This window comes from Oncorhynchus kisutch, linkage group LG23 (genome assembly GCF_002021735.2).
Source record: "Oncorhynchus kisutch isolate 150728-3 linkage group LG23, Okis_V2, whole genome shotgun sequence".
NCBI lineage: Eukaryota > Metazoa > Chordata > Actinopteri > Salmoniformes > Salmonidae > Oncorhynchus > Oncorhynchus kisutch.
The window spans coordinates 25756003-25775001 of NC_034196.2; the positions used below are offsets into that span (position 1 = coordinate 25756003).

General features: G+C 41.2%; 1 protein-coding gene across 4 annotated transcripts in view; it reads left to right on the forward strand.

Annotated features, from left to right (window-relative positions):
- LOC109868544 (erbin) overlaps nucleotides 1-12277 on the forward strand; it is a 115728-nt gene extending 103451 nt beyond the window's left edge. For 3 of the 4 annotated variants that reach the window (XM_031802304.1, XM_031802306.1, XM_031802305.1), the window contains 4 exons: nucleotides 4264-4449; nucleotides 7945-8037; nucleotides 8328-8402; nucleotides 8795-12270. In XM_031802304.1, coding sequence (XP_031658164.1) covers nucleotides 4264-4449; nucleotides 7945-8037; nucleotides 8328-8402; nucleotides 8795-8902 — 462 coding nt within the window. In that variant the 3' untranslated portion in view covers nucleotides 8903-12270. Of the gene's footprint in view, nucleotides 1-4263; nucleotides 4450-7944; nucleotides 8038-8327; nucleotides 8403-8794 lie in introns of all 4 variants that reach the window. The other variant, XM_031802303.1, reaches the window with a different exon arrangement.
- The last annotated feature ends 6722 nt before the right edge of the window (nucleotides 12278-18999 follow it).

The following is an 18999-nucleotide window of genomic DNA, read 5'->3' on the forward strand; positions in this document are numbered from 1 at the left end:
CTTCATGAGGAACAGACATATTTCTAACAATATAAGACTAGTATTAGACATACTTGACTACTCAGACCTAATAACCGAGGATAGCTTCATATTATTTTTGGATTTTTATAAAGCATTTGAAACAGTGGAGCATCAGTTCCTCTTCCACCTTCTTGAGAAATTTGGCTTTGGGGAATTTTTCTGTAACGGTATTATGACGCTTTTCTCTATATAAATGGTAACCTCTATCAAACTGAAACATGGCACCTCACCTAGATTTGAGTTAAAGTGAGGAATTGGGCAAGGTTGTCCTATCTCACAGTATCTGTTTTTATTAATCACCGAACTTCTTACAAATTCTTTAAATAATAGTCCTGTACAAGTTATTTCCATAGCTGGTAAAGAAATTATGATAAGCCAGCTTGCTTACGATACTACACTTTTTCTGAAAGACGCTAGTCAGATTCCCATGTCAATCAATGTGATAGAATCATTTTCCAAAGCTTCTGGTCTATATCTTAACATGAATCAATGTGACCTCTTAGTTGTCAAATATTGTGTGACACCTTCATATTATGGTATTCCAGTAAAAGAAGAACTTATATATTTAGGCATAACCATTACAAAGGATCAGAAGTCTAGAGGCTTACAAAATTTTAACCCTCGTATTAAAAATAAAAAAAAACACAAAAAACAGAATAAGCTAAATCAATGGCTACAGAGGGACTTATCTTTACAAGGAAGAGCCCTAATAACCAAGGCTGAGGGTATCACTAGACTAACATATGGCGCTCTATCTTTTTATCTTGATGGTAAAATAAGCAAAGAGAGAGACCAGATGCTTTTCAACTTTCTGTGGAGAAACCGTACATTCCCATTACATTAGGAAAACTGTTGTGATGAGCATTTATGAGTATGGTGGGCTGAACTTTACTACCTTAAATAATCATTTGAAGATCAATTGGATAAAACAATTCATAAGAGGATCCACTTCTATCTGGAACTTTATTCCTCATCATGTCTTCTCTACTTTTGCTGGCCTTAACTTCATGTTGGTTTGTAATTATAATATTGTGAAAACTCTTTGCTTTTCATCGGTTTTCTTGTTATGGTCCTTAATTTATTAGCGTAATTTTTCTCCACACAGATATTATATATGGAATAATCGGAACATATTATATAAAAATACTTCTTCGTTTTTAGAATATTGGTTCTGAAATAATATCCTGTTGGTAAGCCAACTTGTAAATGCAGAGGGTCTTTTACTTAATTTGAAGGAATTCTTATCACTTTACAAGATCCCTGTAACACCTAAAGATTTTGCAATTGTTTTAGATGCCATTGCCTCGGGTGTTGCTTTATTATTCAGGAACATGTCAAGACCTGACCCTCAGAACATACCTACAATTAACCATGTTGACGCACCAGTAGGAAAGGATTTGTTCTTCTTTTAGTCCATTCAACAACAATAGAGCTATACGAGCCTTGTTACATCAGGACCTTATGTCATGCCTTATTGGAATTGTTTTATTGATAATATCTGTTAAAAAAAAAAAAAAAAAATTAAATGGTACCTTTTTATAATGACCACCCAGAAACAGTGTTGCATCTTTGTATTCATGTAAGGAATCTGTGGCGAGACATCAGTAGATTAATAACACATTTATGAAGATTTTACATTATTGTGGAGAGATGTACTGCTTGGATTATTTACTTACGATATAAAGAAGTTGAAACAATTTTATGTAATTCATTTCATTTTTTTGGGGGCCAAATTTCATTTTCACAAATGTGCATTTACAAACAAAACACCACATTTTCTTACCTTCCAAATAATAAATTGAACTGTATATTAAGACCATTAAAGACCATAAATGTGTGTACATACCTTAATGTCCTTGTGTAATGTGATATTATACCCCCTAGCCCAAATGTCCTTTGTATATTCTTTATATATAAAAATAAAGACTGCTCATCTCTGTCTTGCTGCATTCCACATCTGGGCAGCAGAACATTCTAGGCATCCGAGCGGGTATGCTGACCCGTAAAAAGAGTCTGATAATGGGCGAGTTCGTTTTGCATCGCCCGGTGCCATAGTTATGTCAAATATGCTGCTATGTTGTGGCAAGAGTAAATAGCTGAATGGTAAATCAGCAGCTAAGAAGAACATTAAATCACTATACTGCCTGTTTGTGTCATTCTTATGTTTGCAATACTGAAAACAATGTTTACGAACATGTCAATCATGTATTTTGTGTAAAACATGTAAATAGCTATAGCTTTACTCCCCTCCTGTAAAATGGAACATGAAATCGCACTTATGCTTACTGTCTGAGGCATGGAATACAATAGAACAGTGTTGTGTACAACTTGAGGGGGTAGCTGCAGCCGAGCAAAAAAATCCTGCACTAATATACTTATTTTTAGTCTGGGCAAATTGGGATACAGAACTCCGTATGTATCCGTAGCCACTCCAGATACCCCTGCAGGTTGTTTGGTGATACTGCTACTGTCACTTTTCAGTAACCAGCTTAGACAGAGCTGCAGAATGAGGTCAGTCTGCTGTCTGGGAGAATTTTAAATGGTCTGTTTCAAGAGATGTCTTACAGAGAACTACAGACCCGGCTCATAGAGAGCCCTCTTATTACACAGACGTGAAGTCCTTATCAGACGTTAAGTTCTGAATGCACTGACTCAATGGTCTCTTTGTTTTAGTTCAATCTACTCTGTTCTTCTTAGACTTACTGTCGATCTGCCTGGATGTACATTTGGAGGGATATGGGATCTTTTGTAGATAGACTCACGTGGATAGGACAAATATATTTGAACTAGGGTTATGGATAGGGAATTAATTAAATATTGTTGTTATTTAGACATGTTCTGGCCAAATGTGGGGAATTTGTCGACATTTTGTGATTCTACCTTAAGGTTTACCAGGATGAAATGGTCCTTCAGACCTGGCATTAAGAATTACTCTTGAATCACACCATAAAGAAAGCCTTTGCTTATATAGTGCACTTATTTTGACCCTAGCCTATCCTACCCTATTACATAGAATGTAGGGAATAGGGTGTAATTTCAGATTTTACTCTCATCGTGGAGAAAACCCAAACCACTGCCGGCCCAGCATCTCCATCCCTCTGTCCTCCCTCCATTAATGGAACCTGCCAATAACCGCAGCACCACCACCATCTATTAAAACTTAATGAAATTATCTCTACGCTTCATCCTCCACACTAATCAGAGCCAAATGATTTCCATGGCTTTGAGGGTGGTGGCGAGCCTGCTGCTGGACACACAGCCAGTGTCTCTAAGACAGAGCACCTTGCTGGTGCTAAATCAGCAACTTCTGCTGAAATCACACTTTATTCTGTTACATCATGTTATTCTGTATGCCAGTCTGTCACGCCCTGACCATAGAGAGCCATTGTTTCTCTATGGTGAAGTAGATCAGGGTGTGACTGGGGGGTATTCTAGTGAATTTTTTCTATGTGGTGTTCTAGGTTATTATTTCTATGTTGGTGATTTGTATGATTGAGCTGGTAATCGTTGTCTCTAATTGGGGATCATATTTAAGTAGCTGTTTTCCCCTCCTGTGTTTGTGGGATATTGTTGCATGTTAGCACTCAATTGTCATCATATTTTGTTGTGTGGTTCACTTACTTAAAAAAAAAAAAGATGTGGAACCCAGATCACGCGGGTACTTTCACGCCCTGACCATAGAGAGCCATTGTTTCTCTATGGTGAAGTAGATCAGGGCGTGACTGGGGGATATTCTAGTTTATTATTTCTATGTGGGGTTCTAGGTTATTATTTCTATGTGGGGTTCTAGGTTACTATTTCTATGTTGGTGATTTGTATGATTCTTGATTCTTTGTTTTGTTGTGTGGTTCACTTACTAAAAAAAAAAAAAAGAAGATGTGGAACCCAGATCACGCTGCATGTTGGTCCGAGTATGCTTCCAACGATCGTGACGCAGTCCAGCAGTTTATCTTGTCCTTTGGCCAAATTGGACCAGTGAGGGCTTTTCTCTTGCTGGATTATAGCCTAGTATTTGTTTTCTTTAGTTTTAGAGGGTTATGGTAACCAAGGTGGTGGGAAAATAGGGATTTTAGTACTATGAAACCTCATGCAGTGTATTCCCAAACCATGCTGAAGTTGAAAGCTTATTTATGGATGAGCCTTTTAGATATGCACTGACAATCAATTTTGTTGTTGGAATGTTAACTCTATAACCATGTCTGTCTCTTTGTTTGTGTGTATGTCTGTCTGTGTGTTGCCCAGGTGCCTTTAATGAATGGTCAGTTGGGCGGTCCAGTGCGAGGCCAGATGACGTCGTGCCAGGCGCCCATGGCCCGCCACCCCTCCAGAGAGCAGCTCATCGACTACCTGATGCTTAAGGTCTCCCATGGCCAGCAGCCCCAGGGACCCCCTCCGCCACGGGCCACTCAAGACACACTGCACCAGGAGGTAGGATGGTGGGATGGATGAGAGACGGAAGAGTTGCAGTAAAACAATGCTCCCCCATCCCTAGCCATGGAGAGTTATAGGTTGTCAGCCCACAACTAAAAACATCATTCATCATCAAAACTTCCATTAACACCCCCTAGAGTCTATTGACGCACCAGTTCGTAAATCTAAGTAACATAGTAAAAAAATCCCCATCAAATGCTGTCAGTATAAGCTAGAGAGATCTGTTTTTTTACATTGGCTGCATCTCAATCCACCACATCCGTCTAAGGCGGCCTTCTGCAGCTGTGTTTGCCGGACTATTATGACCACTCTATGGAAAGATAAGACTCACGAACACGATGGTGGTCCATTTTGCTCTACCACCCCCACAAGTGTCACGGTCTTGTCTGAAGGTAACCGGTACCAGTTAAAATTCAATGGAAGTATGGAGGTACAGTAAGTTTGTGCCTACCCCAAAAAGGGGTTAAATATAACTGTCCTTTTTTTTTTGCCATTTATGAATGTGTAATCCAATGCTTTTCCATGGGATTTGGTTTTTAAAAAGAAATATATACATATATTATACCTAAAAGGGGTCCTAAAATTCAGAATCAAATAGCTAAATGACCATCTTATAACCCCCCCCCCCCCCCCCCCACCAAATTGATTTGGTCAAACTCATATAGGTGTTGTAGTGCTGTGCTTGAACTATACCATGTAGCGCTCGAGGAATAGGGTTGGTGACACTGACCACTAGGTTGAAGCATGCGTAACATGGTTTTGTTGTAACCTGAACTACCTGGATAGAATGAATCCTCCACAGTCTTATCCAATTTTTCTCTGTGACTGTGATGTGTGTGATTTAGGGTTGCAAAGGGTCAGTCAATTTCCTGGAAATTTTCCATGGGAAGTTAATCCCTGGAATTTAGGGGATTTTGCTTAAATTCATCAAAAAACTTAGCTTATAACAGTGAACAGTTTTTGTGGGATACATATACGGAAATTCTAGGTATTGTTTCATATTTTAGTTAAACAATTCAATGGAATTGAAACCTGCATGCACAGTGCATTCTTCCATCACATATGCAGTGCACTCTTCCATCACATATACAGCTGATTCTCAAGATCTTGCACACTAATTAGATGCTATTGAGCCCACACTACTATACTGTCTGAGCCAAGGACTACATGATTTCTGGTACATTTTGATTGCAATAATCTCCACAGGAAAATGCCATGGGCGCTATCTGATGTGTGGAGACATTTCACTGCAGCTAATGTAGAAGGAAAAGTTGTGTACATTTGCAAATACCATGCCAAATCATAGGTGAAGAAAGCAACAAAGATGCAGAATCATCTGGCCAAGTGCATAAAGTTCCCTCAACGCTCACAACAAGAAACCTCTGACAAAAGTCCCTGTACTTCTATTTGTAGTGAAAATTATGAATCAGACACGTTATTCGATAGCAACAGCAAAAAAATGTTTGACTCAATGGAGGAACATAGTCAGAGAAATGCTGGTGAATGTCATGCTCGAGCTATGTATGCAACTGCTTCACCTCTGATGCTCACAGGCAATGTGTATTGGAAGAGAATTCTTCGCCCAGCATACAACCCTCCAACCAGACATGCTTTATCTACTCATTTGCTGGATGCAGAGTGCAACAGAGTTCAAGTGAAGGTCAAGCAAATCATAGAGAAAGCAGACTGTATTGCAATCATCTCTGATGCTGGTGGTCGAATGTTCATGGGCAAGGAATAATTAACTACATAATCTCCATCCATCAACCAGTATTCTACAAGAGCACAGACAAGGGACAACAGACCTACCGGTCTCTACATTGCAGATGAGCTGATGGCAGTCACCAATGACCTTGGACCACAGAAGGCATTTGCACTGGTGACAGACAATGCAGCGAACATGAAGGCTGCTTGGTCTAAAGTGGAGGAGTCCTACCCTCACATCACACCCATTTGCTGTGCTGCTCATGCATTGAATCTGCTCCTCAAGGACATCATGGCACTGAAAACAATGGATACACTCTACAAGAGAGCCAAGGAAATTTGTTAGGTATGTGAAGGGTCATCAAGTTATAGCAGCAATCTACCTCACCAAGCAAAGTGAAAAGAATAAGAGCACCACATTGAAGCCCCCCAGCAACACCTGTTGGTGTGGTGTTGTCATCATGTTTGACAGTCTCCTTGAGGGGAAGGAGTCTCTCCAAGAAATGGCCATATCACAGTCTGCCGATATGGACAGTCCCATCAAGAGGATCCTCCTGGATGATGTATTTTGGGAGAGAGTGGTATGAAGCTCCTGAAACCTATAGCAGTAGCCATTGCACGGATTGAGGGAGACAATGCCATCCTGTCGATGTTCTGACTGCTTGCAGATGTAAGAGAAGAAATCCATACTGCCATGCCCACCTCACTGTTGCTCCAAGCAGAGGAAACTTTAGCTCTGAAATGCATCAAAAGCGTGACGACTTCGTCCTGAAGCCAATACACGCCGCAGCGTGTATGGGCTTGTACCCCAAGTATGCTGGAAAGCGCATCCTGTCTGGTGTAGAGATCAGCAAGGCCTATGGTGTCATCACTACCGTGTCTCGCCACCTTGGCCTGGATGAGGGCAAGTTTCTTGGTAGTCTGGCGAAGTACAGTTCCAAGCAAGGGCTTTAGGATGGAGATGCAATATGGCAGTCGTGCCAACATATCTCATCAGCCACCTGGTGGAAGGGACTTTGTGGATCTGAGGCTCTTTCCCCTGTTGCCTCCATCATCCTCCAAATCCCACCAACATCCTCCAAATCCCACCAACATCAGCCGCCTCAGAGCTCAACTGGTCCTTGTTTAGGAACACACACACACCAAAGCACGCAACAGGCTGACCAATACACGGGTTGAAAAATTGGTGTCCATCCGGGCAAATTTGAGCCTGACAACGAGCCATCCTCAACAAGGTTGGAAAGCGAGAGTGAAGATGAGGCCTCAGAATCTGATGTTCAAGAGGTGAACATTGAGGAGGTCCAGGGAAAAGACATGGAAGCCTTAGAGGAAGACAACCAGTGCTTTAGTTTCTAGACTATCATTTTACAGATGTATGTTGAAAAGGTTTTTTGGAGATGTGATGGATTATCAGGGATCATTCAATATTCCTTTTCTTTTGTTCAGTGAAATCATCCAATGTGAAGAGTCAACTCATTTAATTCAAGTTAAATTTGTAACAAAATTGTTTTTTTTTCTATTGGAAGGATTTAATCATTTACAATTATGTCTACTTAATGATAAGGTTAAAGGTTTATGTTTGTCTCCATATGATATGGTAAATATATCAAATGCAAAAAACATCTACATTTAAATGGTATTAATATGAATTTGCATATATTTCCATTAATTCCCACGGAAAGTTTCCACCTCTGAATATGTGCAACCCTTGTGTGACTCATATTCAAATGTACAGTTTACACTAAAGTCCCCTGTCAGGTGAGTAATATGCCTGTGTGTCTATTTCAGATGCGTGTGAAAGTGGAGAAGAACCCTGAGCTAGGGTTCAGTATATCAGGAGGAGTGGGAGGACGGGGAAACCCCTTTCGTCCGGACGATAATGTATTTACGCTCATCAGCCCTCTTTTTTTCCCCATAACAATGTAGTGTTGTCTATTTTTGCAGCCTAGTGCATGTGAAATTGATTGTAAACAGTTTCACAGGTTTAACATAGTATTTTTATTCAAATATGATCCATGAGTGTTATCAGTCAGAATATAATTGTTAGCTGTGCTAGCAATTTAGCTTGTTGATGCATTTTTACTGATTTTGGAACAGTATCAATCAATGAAATGGTGTAATGGGTGTTGTTGACCAAATGTGGGTGTGGTGCTCTCTCTCTTCTCTCTCAGGGCATCTTTGTGACGAGGGTCCAGCCTGAGGGACCTGTCTCAAAGATCCTCCAGCCTGGAGACAAGATCCTCCAGGTAAATCCAATACTATTACCTCTATATTCTATCTAGCATAAATCTGTACAGTATAGGCTCTTTGCTGAACAGATGTTTACCTACTATGAACCCACTACAAACATCTGTAGTGCAGAGTCTGTGATCTAGCTGTAACGCCCTCTGTGACTCCAACTCTATGCACGGGTGTGCAACTCCAACGGTGTCTTGGGTTCAATCTCCATCTGCACCTTTCTACTTTGTTTCTCCCACTTGTCTTCCCCTCTGATTTCAGTACAGTCTCAAGAAAGTGTTAAAATAGCAATAATAATAATAAACATTGAATAAAACATCAAAGCCAAAGTTGCTATCTTGGTATTTAGCTAAATATCCACAAATCTCTAATTAAATCAATGAAATGCATTTCTACCCAGGCGAACGGATACAGCTTTGTGAACATTGACCACGGGAACGCCGTAGCCCTGCTGAAGACGTTTCCCACCACTGTGGATATGATCATCATCCGAGAGGTGACAGCGTAGAGCGAGACAGACAGGACTGTGACCTCCGATCCAGACGAAACCACACGAGAACTGAATGTCCACTTCCTTCTTATTTTTATATACAGAGGAGCCTGCTTTATGGTGAAGAGAACCTTTAAGAGCTTTTGGGATAACGGGGGCCGAACCACTGCATCAAGTGGACTTGGGGGGATAGCCCGGTTATTTTTTACTCAGAGGACGCACCAGAGGAGGCGTGTGCTCCAATGACACAGAGATTTTGTAAAGACTGCTTTCTGTAAAGACTTGTTTTTCAAAGAAAATAATTCACCCTCATCATTGCAGTTTCTAGTTGCTGTAGTTGAGCATTAACTGTAGTTGACCACTAGAGGACAGGGCTACCTCTCTTTATCGCTCTCTGCTTACATCCGATTTGCCTTTATTTTTAAGTCATATTATTATTTTTAAGATGCTGAAACCACTTGTTTGACTTAGCCGAGATGTGATATGGGGGACAATGTTATGTGCTTTCTTGTGGAGACAAATGTAGTACTGGATTGAGCTTTCGGGGAGTTTCTTTTATCAAATTTCCCCTCTGCCTACTTACAATTGTGACAGTTTTTGGAACGAGTTCCATACATAGTGGATATTTCAGAAGGACAATTTATTTGCCTCTGCCTCCATAGAACCTGTGAGCCACACTGCATACATCCAGTATCTGTACTGTCCTCATTTTAGTGTAGGAGCAGTTTCAGTAGCCTCCATGGCACCACTGGCTTGAAATATCCCTCACTCACCTCTCAACTCCTACTCCTGAGCAAATCCTCCGTCACTGAATCAACCACCCCGAGTGCCCACTACTTGGATGCTGTAAAACGCTCTTTGTATGTGAAATGGAATTGGGACTGGAATATGGAACAGATCATGAGAGAGGATGCCTTTGCTTGGCCTTAGTTAGCCTAGCCAGAATGTGATGTGAGAATGGGTCAGAAGGCGGCGTGGTAAAGGTAGGTAAGCTAAGCATGTGTGGAGACCATGGCCAGTATTCATTATGCTGATTTTGTTGCGAAACATTTCTTAAACGGAAGCAAACTCAACGAAACAGGGAGGGACCTAGCTAAGAGTGTCCAATATAAACTGTTGTTTTAGTTCCAAAAGGTTCAGTTTTGCAACTGTTTGGACGAATGATTACACCCCATGTGTTGGAGGTGCTGCTGGGAGTGACACCCTATTCCCCATAGAGCACGCTACATACTAGTGGTAAACTGTATACAACGGATATAGGTTGTCATTTCAGATGCAGCCTGTGTCAGACTCTGAGCAGGCCTGGTCTCTGTGCCCCTTTCACTCATGTTGGTAAGACTATAAAGGGCTTCTCCCTGAAGGCAGCCATTGGTGACTAGAAAACACTCTCATATGCTTTCAGATTGAAAAGGGGTTTCTGTCTAACATTTTTTTTAAGTGGCGGAAAATTACATTTTGCCTTTGTGTGTAAAATAACATTTTTAGACATCATGCGTCATCTCTTTTTGTGTTGAGATAGTGTTTCATATATGGACTCTTTGCTCTATGCTGGATCAAATGAACTAGAGGTGAAGTTGTCAAGTGCCATAGACCTTGAACTGTTAGAACAAGGGGAGGGAAGGAGTGACTACCCTGACCCTCAAGCAATATTCACATACTTTGTTTCTCAACAAACTAAACGCTCTCCTCTTGAGTACACGCCGTGTGATTTGTCATAATGGTTTAATAGCAATAGGATTGGTTTTCATTTAGAAAGACATCCAATTGCATTTTTAATAACCTGTAATAAAATATTGTTACACAGGATTTATATTGTGAATATTTTTTAAATAAAAACATATCTTTAGCAAAGAAACCAACATTTTAGTCTGCATTGTATAATAGTGAATGGTCTTGTGGCACTCTGCCCTTACAAATGAGTTGCTAGTTTTCCCAAGCTTGACTGCACCAAAAACTGTTCAAACCAGCTTGTTATGTTGTGCAAACATGACTCACTTTTACACCAGTGTAAAATGAAGTCAATCAGAGCTGCAAAGGCATCAAAAAAAAAACGGTCATTTGTATTGTTTAATTGAATTGTCAAATTATAAAAATGCTTTTTAAAGCTACTCTGCTATGTCCACTCAGTGTGATCAAAAGTTTATAGATGTATGTGTTGTTTGCATGAAATCAACCTATGAATTGTCTATTTTGTGAGTTAATCCATGAAAAAAGTTACGTATTTCCTACAGAAACTAAAATGATCCAATTCAAAGATATCTACAAGTTATGGCCCCAGTGAAATTTGTTTACAAATTGATTGTAATGCAAACACTGAATTGTGACTGAGCATATATAAAGTTATGACATTGTAATTTATGTCATCCCAATACCTAACAAATTTGTAAATGTATAGTCCTGTATGACTCAGTTGGTAGAGCATGGTGCTTGTATCGCAAGGGTTGTGGGTTTGATTCCCGGGACTACCCATATGTAAAATCAATGCATGCATGAATGTAAGTCGCTTTGGATAAAAGTGTCTGCTAAATTGCATATATTGAATATTACAAATTTTAAATGGTATGTAATCTACTGTACCTGACCTGTATGTATTCAATTACTTCATGCATACAGTTTAAGATTATGGTACTGTCAACTTGTGACTTGAATGGAAAACACTGTATCAATGACGTTTGCTCCCCTCTTTTCCATTTTGAATTCCAACTGAACATTGCGCCCAACTGAAACTGTCCTAGTTTTTTAATCAACTGCAGCCCCAGTGGCACGCTCATAATAACTGCAGATATTTTTGTCATTGGTCAATGTTCGCCTCAAGCGGTAACATTTAAGACTTCTCCTGCATTTTCCCCTCTCAAGATTAGTTTAAGAAACATTGTAATAGTTTTTTATGCTGTTTTGTTGTGGACACTGTTCTTTTACTTTTTGATCTGGGAATAAGAACAATCTAATGATTGTCAAGGTCATATTTGTTTTATATTCGTGGCAAAAGAAGGAAAATAACTGTCCAATAGACGGTAGACAATCTGGGACTAAGACCTCGGGGCTCACCTGTTTTCCATATCGAACAACAACTGGTCTCTTCACACCTTGTTTTTATTTATTTAGCACATTTTCCTGTGACTTTTTAGACATTACTAATCAAAATGTAAATACTTTAAAAAAGTTAAGAAATGAATTAATCATGGCATTAGTCACTCTGAGTTTGTAAAACTAGCAATAAGTTGCAATGCATACACAACCCTTTTAATGTATAGCTATTTCAAAGGTTTCTCTGGAAACAGCTACAGTAAGATGATTGAGATGCATTTATTCAACATTCCTGATTTTGTATAAAATTATACTGTTTCTGAGGTAACCTGTGGAAAACAATAAATAAACTAATGCTCTTTAAAATGTTTTCTTCATTGAATGACACTCAATTTATTCAAAACCTTTGGAAAATCATGTTAACACCCCATGCCAGAGCATGTGTGGATATTAACAGTAATATGTTGAACACAGGAAACTGCTGTCGGGGACGGCTCATAATAATGGTGGGAATGGAATATTAAACACATGGAAAGGGTGTTTGATGTGTTAAAAACCAGTCCATTCATTCCATTCCAGCCATTACTATGAGCCTATCCTCCCTAAATAAGATGTCACCGGCCGTCTGTGATGTTGAAGATACAGTTGCAAGAAATGCATATTAATGCAGCTATGTATTAGGATTTGGAAAATAAAATGAACATAAGGAGAGCCCTTGAACTACATAACAGCTGTAATGCTCCCACACCACCAAATTTAATGGATTTGGCTTACAGTAATCTTTACCTGTGTTATGTTACACCTTGGCTATATTCTAAAAATGTCCACTGTAGACAAGTGTTCAGTTTCCATGTATTGGTTCACCAAGTCCGGTCTGTATAAGGGGGGATTGAGAAACCCAGATTAGACTACATTAGTTCTGAAGAGGTGTCATTTCAAAATGTAGAGCTCTAGCTCTTGGTGTTACTGTTCTGTCTGTTTGGGGCATGGGCTCAGGGAGAGTATTTATTCCTATTGTATTTATTATGGATCCCCATTACAGCAGCTACTCTTCCTGAGGTCCGGCAAAATGAAGGCAGTTATACAATACATTCATAACAGCTTTCACAACACACTAAGTGTGTGGCCTCAGGGCCCTACTCCACTACCACATATCTACAACACAAATCCATGTTATATGTGTGTATGCATGTGTCTGTGCTGCTTCACAGTCCCCACTGTTCCATAAGGTGTATTTTTATCTGTTTTTCAAATCTGATTCTCTTGTTTGCCTCAGTTACCTGATGTGGAATAGAGTTCTATGTAGTCATGGCTTTATGTAGTACTGTGCGCCTCCCATAGTCTGTTCTGGACTTTGGGACTGTGAAGAGACCTGTCTTGTGAGGTATGTATGGGTGTCTGAGCTGTGTGTTTAAACAGACAGCTCAGTTCTTTCAGCATGTCAATGCCTCTCCCAAATACAAGTAGTAATGAAGGTGTGGAGAGAGAAGGGATTGAAATTGAGCCCAGGAGCCCAAGGACTAAAACTACAGAGACGACCCACGCACAGGCAACCGACCACACCACCACCGTCTTTGAGATCTGGGATGGGGTGAGAGCGCCGAGAAACATGGTGGTAGAATAGAGAGTTGAGCTGAGGAACATGGAGCAGGTTGAAGGGCTAAGGAGAGAGAATTAAGGTAATGTGTGAATACCACATAGTTTAACATATTCTTTTCACGTCATTATTTTTAACTAACTACAATACTCCCTCTGTGGCCTGGTTCCTCTCAAGGTTTCTTCCTATCTACAGAGTTTTGTCAACTTTGACCAATAAAATGATCAACAGATCTAATGTTTGATTTGTTCCTCGTGATTCTAGAACAAGCAGCAGAACAGTATGCAGTGCAGGCCAGAATGACAGCCGGTGACTGTTGATGCAGGCATTGAAGGGCAGCCATACTGTGTATCCTACACAGAACAAAAATATAAACGCAAGATGTAAAGTGTGGTTTCATGAGCTGAAATAAATGATCCCAGAAATGTTACACACACACACACAAAAGTTCATTTATCTCAAGTTTTGTGCACAAATTTGGTTACATCCCTGTTAGTGAGCATTTCTCTTTTGCCAAGATAATCTATTCACCTGACTGGTGTGGCATATCAAGAAGCTAATTCAACAGCATGATCATTACACAGGTGCACCTTGTGCTTGGGACAATAAAAGGCCACTTTAAAATGTGTGGTTTTGTCACACAACATAATGCCACAGATGTCTCAAGTTTTGAGGGAGCGTGCAATTGGTATGCTGACTGCAGGAATGTCCACCAGAGCTGTTGCCAGATAATTTAATATTAATTTCACTCCCAAACAAAGACCATGTGTATGGCGATGTCAACCTTGTGTATGGCAATGTCAACCTTGTGAACCTCGTGGCCATGCACGCCTCCAACTCAATCATCAAGTTTGCAGACGACACTACAGTGGTAAGCTTGATTACCAACAACGACGAGATGGCCTACAGGGAGGAGGTGAGGGCCCTCGGAGTGTGGTGTCAGGAAAATAACCTCACACTCAACGTCAACAAAACAAAGGAGATGATTGTGGACTTCCCTATCCACATGAATGTTTTGTTTCCATAAATTCGCCCTAGCAGGAGAATTGTCAGCCATGGGGGCCAGTGTGACAGCCAGTGAGAAGAGATGGAAGAGCTACAGAGAGAGAATACGGGTAAGATACTTTTTATACTGTGACAAGATGCCTTTTGTTCCCCAACTAATTCTACCCACAACAATTGACCCTTGTAAACAGAAAAATATTCTGACTAGTTGTGGATATGTCATTAGAAGTTGTTAGCAACACCTCTGTAGACAGACATTCAGAGCCTTGTCATATATTATTTAACTAACCTATTATTGTCATCCAATAGTTATATTATCATTATCTGTTACCATGTATGTTAATGTCTGATTGTTTCTATTTCTTATTATACTGTAGTAGTGTGTAGGATCATTTCATTAATTTACCTCTCAAAATGTAGCATAAGTAACTCTTTAAACAATCCCTTGGGCTCTATACCTCAGCAGTATTGAAGGTATTGAATGGTGTGATGGTAACACTGGTTGGAATCTCAGGTCCAACGTGACAGACATGGACCACATAACAGTAACACAGTATATTATGTGCTTGATTCTACTGTACAGAGGTACAGTTTAGTTATTGAAAATAAACATGTTAATCTGTTGTGTTCACAGACCGACCAGGTCGTCGCAGTTGTAAATGAGAACTTGTTCTCAACTGCCCTACCTGGTTAAATAAAGGTGAAATAAAAATAAAATAAAGACCAAAGGTGGCATTCTCTGCCAGTTTGAGAACTTAATCAACGTATGTAGGACCCCTAAGTGGTGCAACCACGCTGAACTTCACCAAAGTCTACACAAACATCAACCATGAGTACAGCCCAGTTACAGGTACTACTTACTTACACATTTTACAAAATCTAATGAGATTTCTTGGGGTCATGCTCATTATTTCTTATATTCATATACAGTTTGCCAGCAGCATACCACCCTGCATACCACTGCTAGCTTGCTTCTGAAGCTAAGCAGGGTTGGTCCTGGTCAGTCCCTGGATGGGAGACCAGATGCTGCTGGAAGTGGTGTTGGAGGGCCAGTAGGACGCACTCTTTCCTCTGGTCTAAAAAAAATATCCCAATGCCCCAGGGCAGTGATTGGGGACATTGCCCTGTGTAGGGTGCCTGTCTTTTGGATGGGACGTTAAACGGGTGTCCTGACTCTTTGATGTCACTAAAGATACCATGGCACTTATCGTAAGAGTAGGGGTGTTAACCCCGGTATCCTGGCTAAATTCCCAATCTGACCCTCAAACCATCACGGTCACCTAATAATCCCCAGTTTACAATTGGCTCATTCATCAGCCTCCTCTCCCCTGTAACTATTCCCCAGGTCGTTGCTGCAAATGGAACATGTTCTCAGTCAACTTACCTGGTAAAATAACGGATAAATAAATAATAAATCAAGTTGAAGTCGGCTGTTTACATACACTTAGGTTGTAGTCATTAAAACTTGTTTTTCAACCACTACACAAATTTCTTGTTAACAAACTATAGTTTTTGCAAGTCGGTTAGGACATCTACTTTGTGCATGACACAGGTAATTTTTCCAACAATTGTTTACAGATTATTTCACTTATAATTCACTGTATCACAATTCCAGTGGGTCAGAAGTTTACATACACTAAGTTGACTGTGCCTTTAAACAGCTTGGAAAATTCCAGAAAATTATGTAATGGCTTTAGACGCTGCTGATAGGCTAATTGACATCATTTGAGTCAATTGGAGGTGTACCTGTGGATGTATTTCAAGGCCTACCTTCAAACTCAGTGCCTCTTTGCTTGACAGCATGGGAAAATCAAAAGAAATCAGCCAAGACCTCAGATAAAACATTGTAGACCTCCACAAGTCTGGTTCTTCCTTGGGAGCAAATTCCAAACGCCTGAAGATACCATGTTCATCTGTACAAACAATTAGTACTCAAGTATAAACACCATGGGACCACGCAGCCGTCATACCGCTCAGGAAGGAGACGCGTTCTGTCTACAAGAAAGGAATGTACTTTTGTGCGAAAAGTGCAAATCAATCCCAGAACAACAGCAAAGGACCTTGTAAAGATGCTGGAGAAATCAGGTACAAAAGTATCTACCCACAGTAAAACAAGTCCTATATCGACATAACCTGAAAGGCCGCTCAGCAAGGTAGAAGCCACTGCTCCAAAACCGCCATAAAAAAGCCAGACTATGGTTTGCAACTGCACATGGGGACAAAGATCGTACTTTTTGGAGAAATGTCCTCTGATTTGATGAAACAAAAATAGAACTGTTTGGCCATAATGACCATTGTTATGTTTGGAGGAAAAAGGGGGAGGCTTGCAAGCCGAAGAACACCATCCCAACCGTGAAGCATGGGGGTGGCAACATCATGTTGTGGGGGTGCTTTGCTGCAGGAGGGACTGGTGCACTTCACAAAATAGACGGCATCATGAGGTAGGAAAATGATGTGGATATATTGAAGCAACATCTCAAGACATCAGTCAGGAACTTAAAGCTTGGTTGCAAATGGGTCTTCCAAATGGACAATGACCCCAAGCATACTCCCAAAGTTGTGGCAAAATGGCTTAAGGACAACAAAGTCAAGGTATTGGAGTCGCCATCACAAAGCCCTGACCTCAATCTTATAGAAAATGGGTGGGCAGAACTGAAAAAGTGTGTGTGAGCAAGGAGGCCTACAAACCTGACTCAATTACACCAGCTCTGTCAGGAGGAATGGGACAAAATTCACCCAACTTATTGTGGCAAGCTTGTGGAAGGCTACACAAAACGTTTGACCCAAGTTAAACCATTTAAAGGCAATGCTAACAAATACTAACCCTCTGTGTAATAGAGCTGAGATGTGGGTTTCCAAGAGAAACTAGGATAGTTACCGTCTTAACTGTAAGTACAACAGGAAATGAGTAACCCCAGCTAAACACTGCAAGAACGCAGTGTAATAGCTCAAAAGTTCTACAGGTGCACCATCGAGAGCATCCTGACTGATTGCATCACTGCCTGGTATGGCAACTGCTCAGCCTCCGACCACTAGGCGCTACTGAGGGTAGTGCGTACGGCCCAGTACATCACTGGGGCCAAACTTCCTGCCATACAGGACCTGTAAACCAGGCAGTGTCAGGGGAAGGCCCTAAAATTTGCCAAAGACTCCAGCCACCCTAGTCATAGACTGTTCTCTCTGCTACCGCACAGCAAGTGGTACCAAATCACCAAGTCTAGGTCCAAAAGGCTTCTTAAAGCCCCAAGTCATAAGACTTCTGAACAGCTAATCAAATGGCTACCTGTACTATTTGCATTGAGATCGACAGTATCAGCCTTTGTCTCAAACACTATCTGAAGGAGGAGACATAATAGCTGTAGCTTTTCCTAGTGGAAAAAAATCCGCCAACAGCGTAATATACACTGCTCAAAAAAATAAAGGGAACACTTAAACAACACAATGTAACTCCAAGTCAATCACACTTCTGTGAAATCAAACTGTCCACTTAGGAAGCAACACTGATTGACAATAAATGTCACATGCTGTTGTGCAAATGGAATAGACAACAGTTGGAAATTATAGGCAATTAGCAAGACACCCCCAATAAAGGAGTGGTTCTGCAGGTGGTGACCACAGACCACTTCTCAGTTCCTATGCTTCCTGGCTGATGTTTTGGTCACTTTTGAATGCTGGCGCTGCTTTCACTCTAGTGGTAGCATGAGACGGAGTGTACAACCCACACAAGTGGCTCAGGTAGTGCAGCTCATCCAGGATGGCACATCAATGCGAGCTGTGGCAAGAAGGTTTGCTGTGTCTGTCAGCGTAGTGTCCAGAGCATGGAGGCGCTACCAGGAGACAGGCCAGTACATCAGGAGACGTGGAGGAGGCCGTAGGAGGGCAACAACCCAGCAGCAGGACCGCTACCTCCGCCTTTGTGCAAGGAGGAGCAGGAGGAGCACTGCCAGAGCCCTGCAAAATTACCTCCAGCAGGCCACAAATGTGCATGTGTCTGCTCAAACGGTCAGAAACAGACTCCATGAGGGTGGTATGAGGGCCCGACATCCACAGGTGGGGTTGTGCTTACAGCCCAACACCGTGCAGGACGTTTGGCATTTGCCAGAGAACACCAAGATTGGCAAATTCGCCACTGGTGCCCTGTGCTCTTCACAGATGAAAGCAGGTTCACACTGAGCACATGTGACAGAGTCTGGAGATGCCGTGGAGAACGTTCTGCTGCCTGCAACATCCTCCAGCATGACCGGTTTGGCGGTGGGTCAGTCATGGTGTGGGGTGGCATTTCTTTGGGGGGCTGCACAGCCCCCCATGTGCTCGCCAGAGGTAGCCTGACTGCCATTAGGTACCGAGATGAGATCCTCAGACGCCTTGTGAGACCATATGCTGGTGTGGTTGGCCCTGGGTTCCTCCTAATGCAAGACAATGCTAGACGTCATGTGGCTGGAGTGTGTCAGCAGTTCCTGCAAGAGGAAGGCATTGATGCTATGGA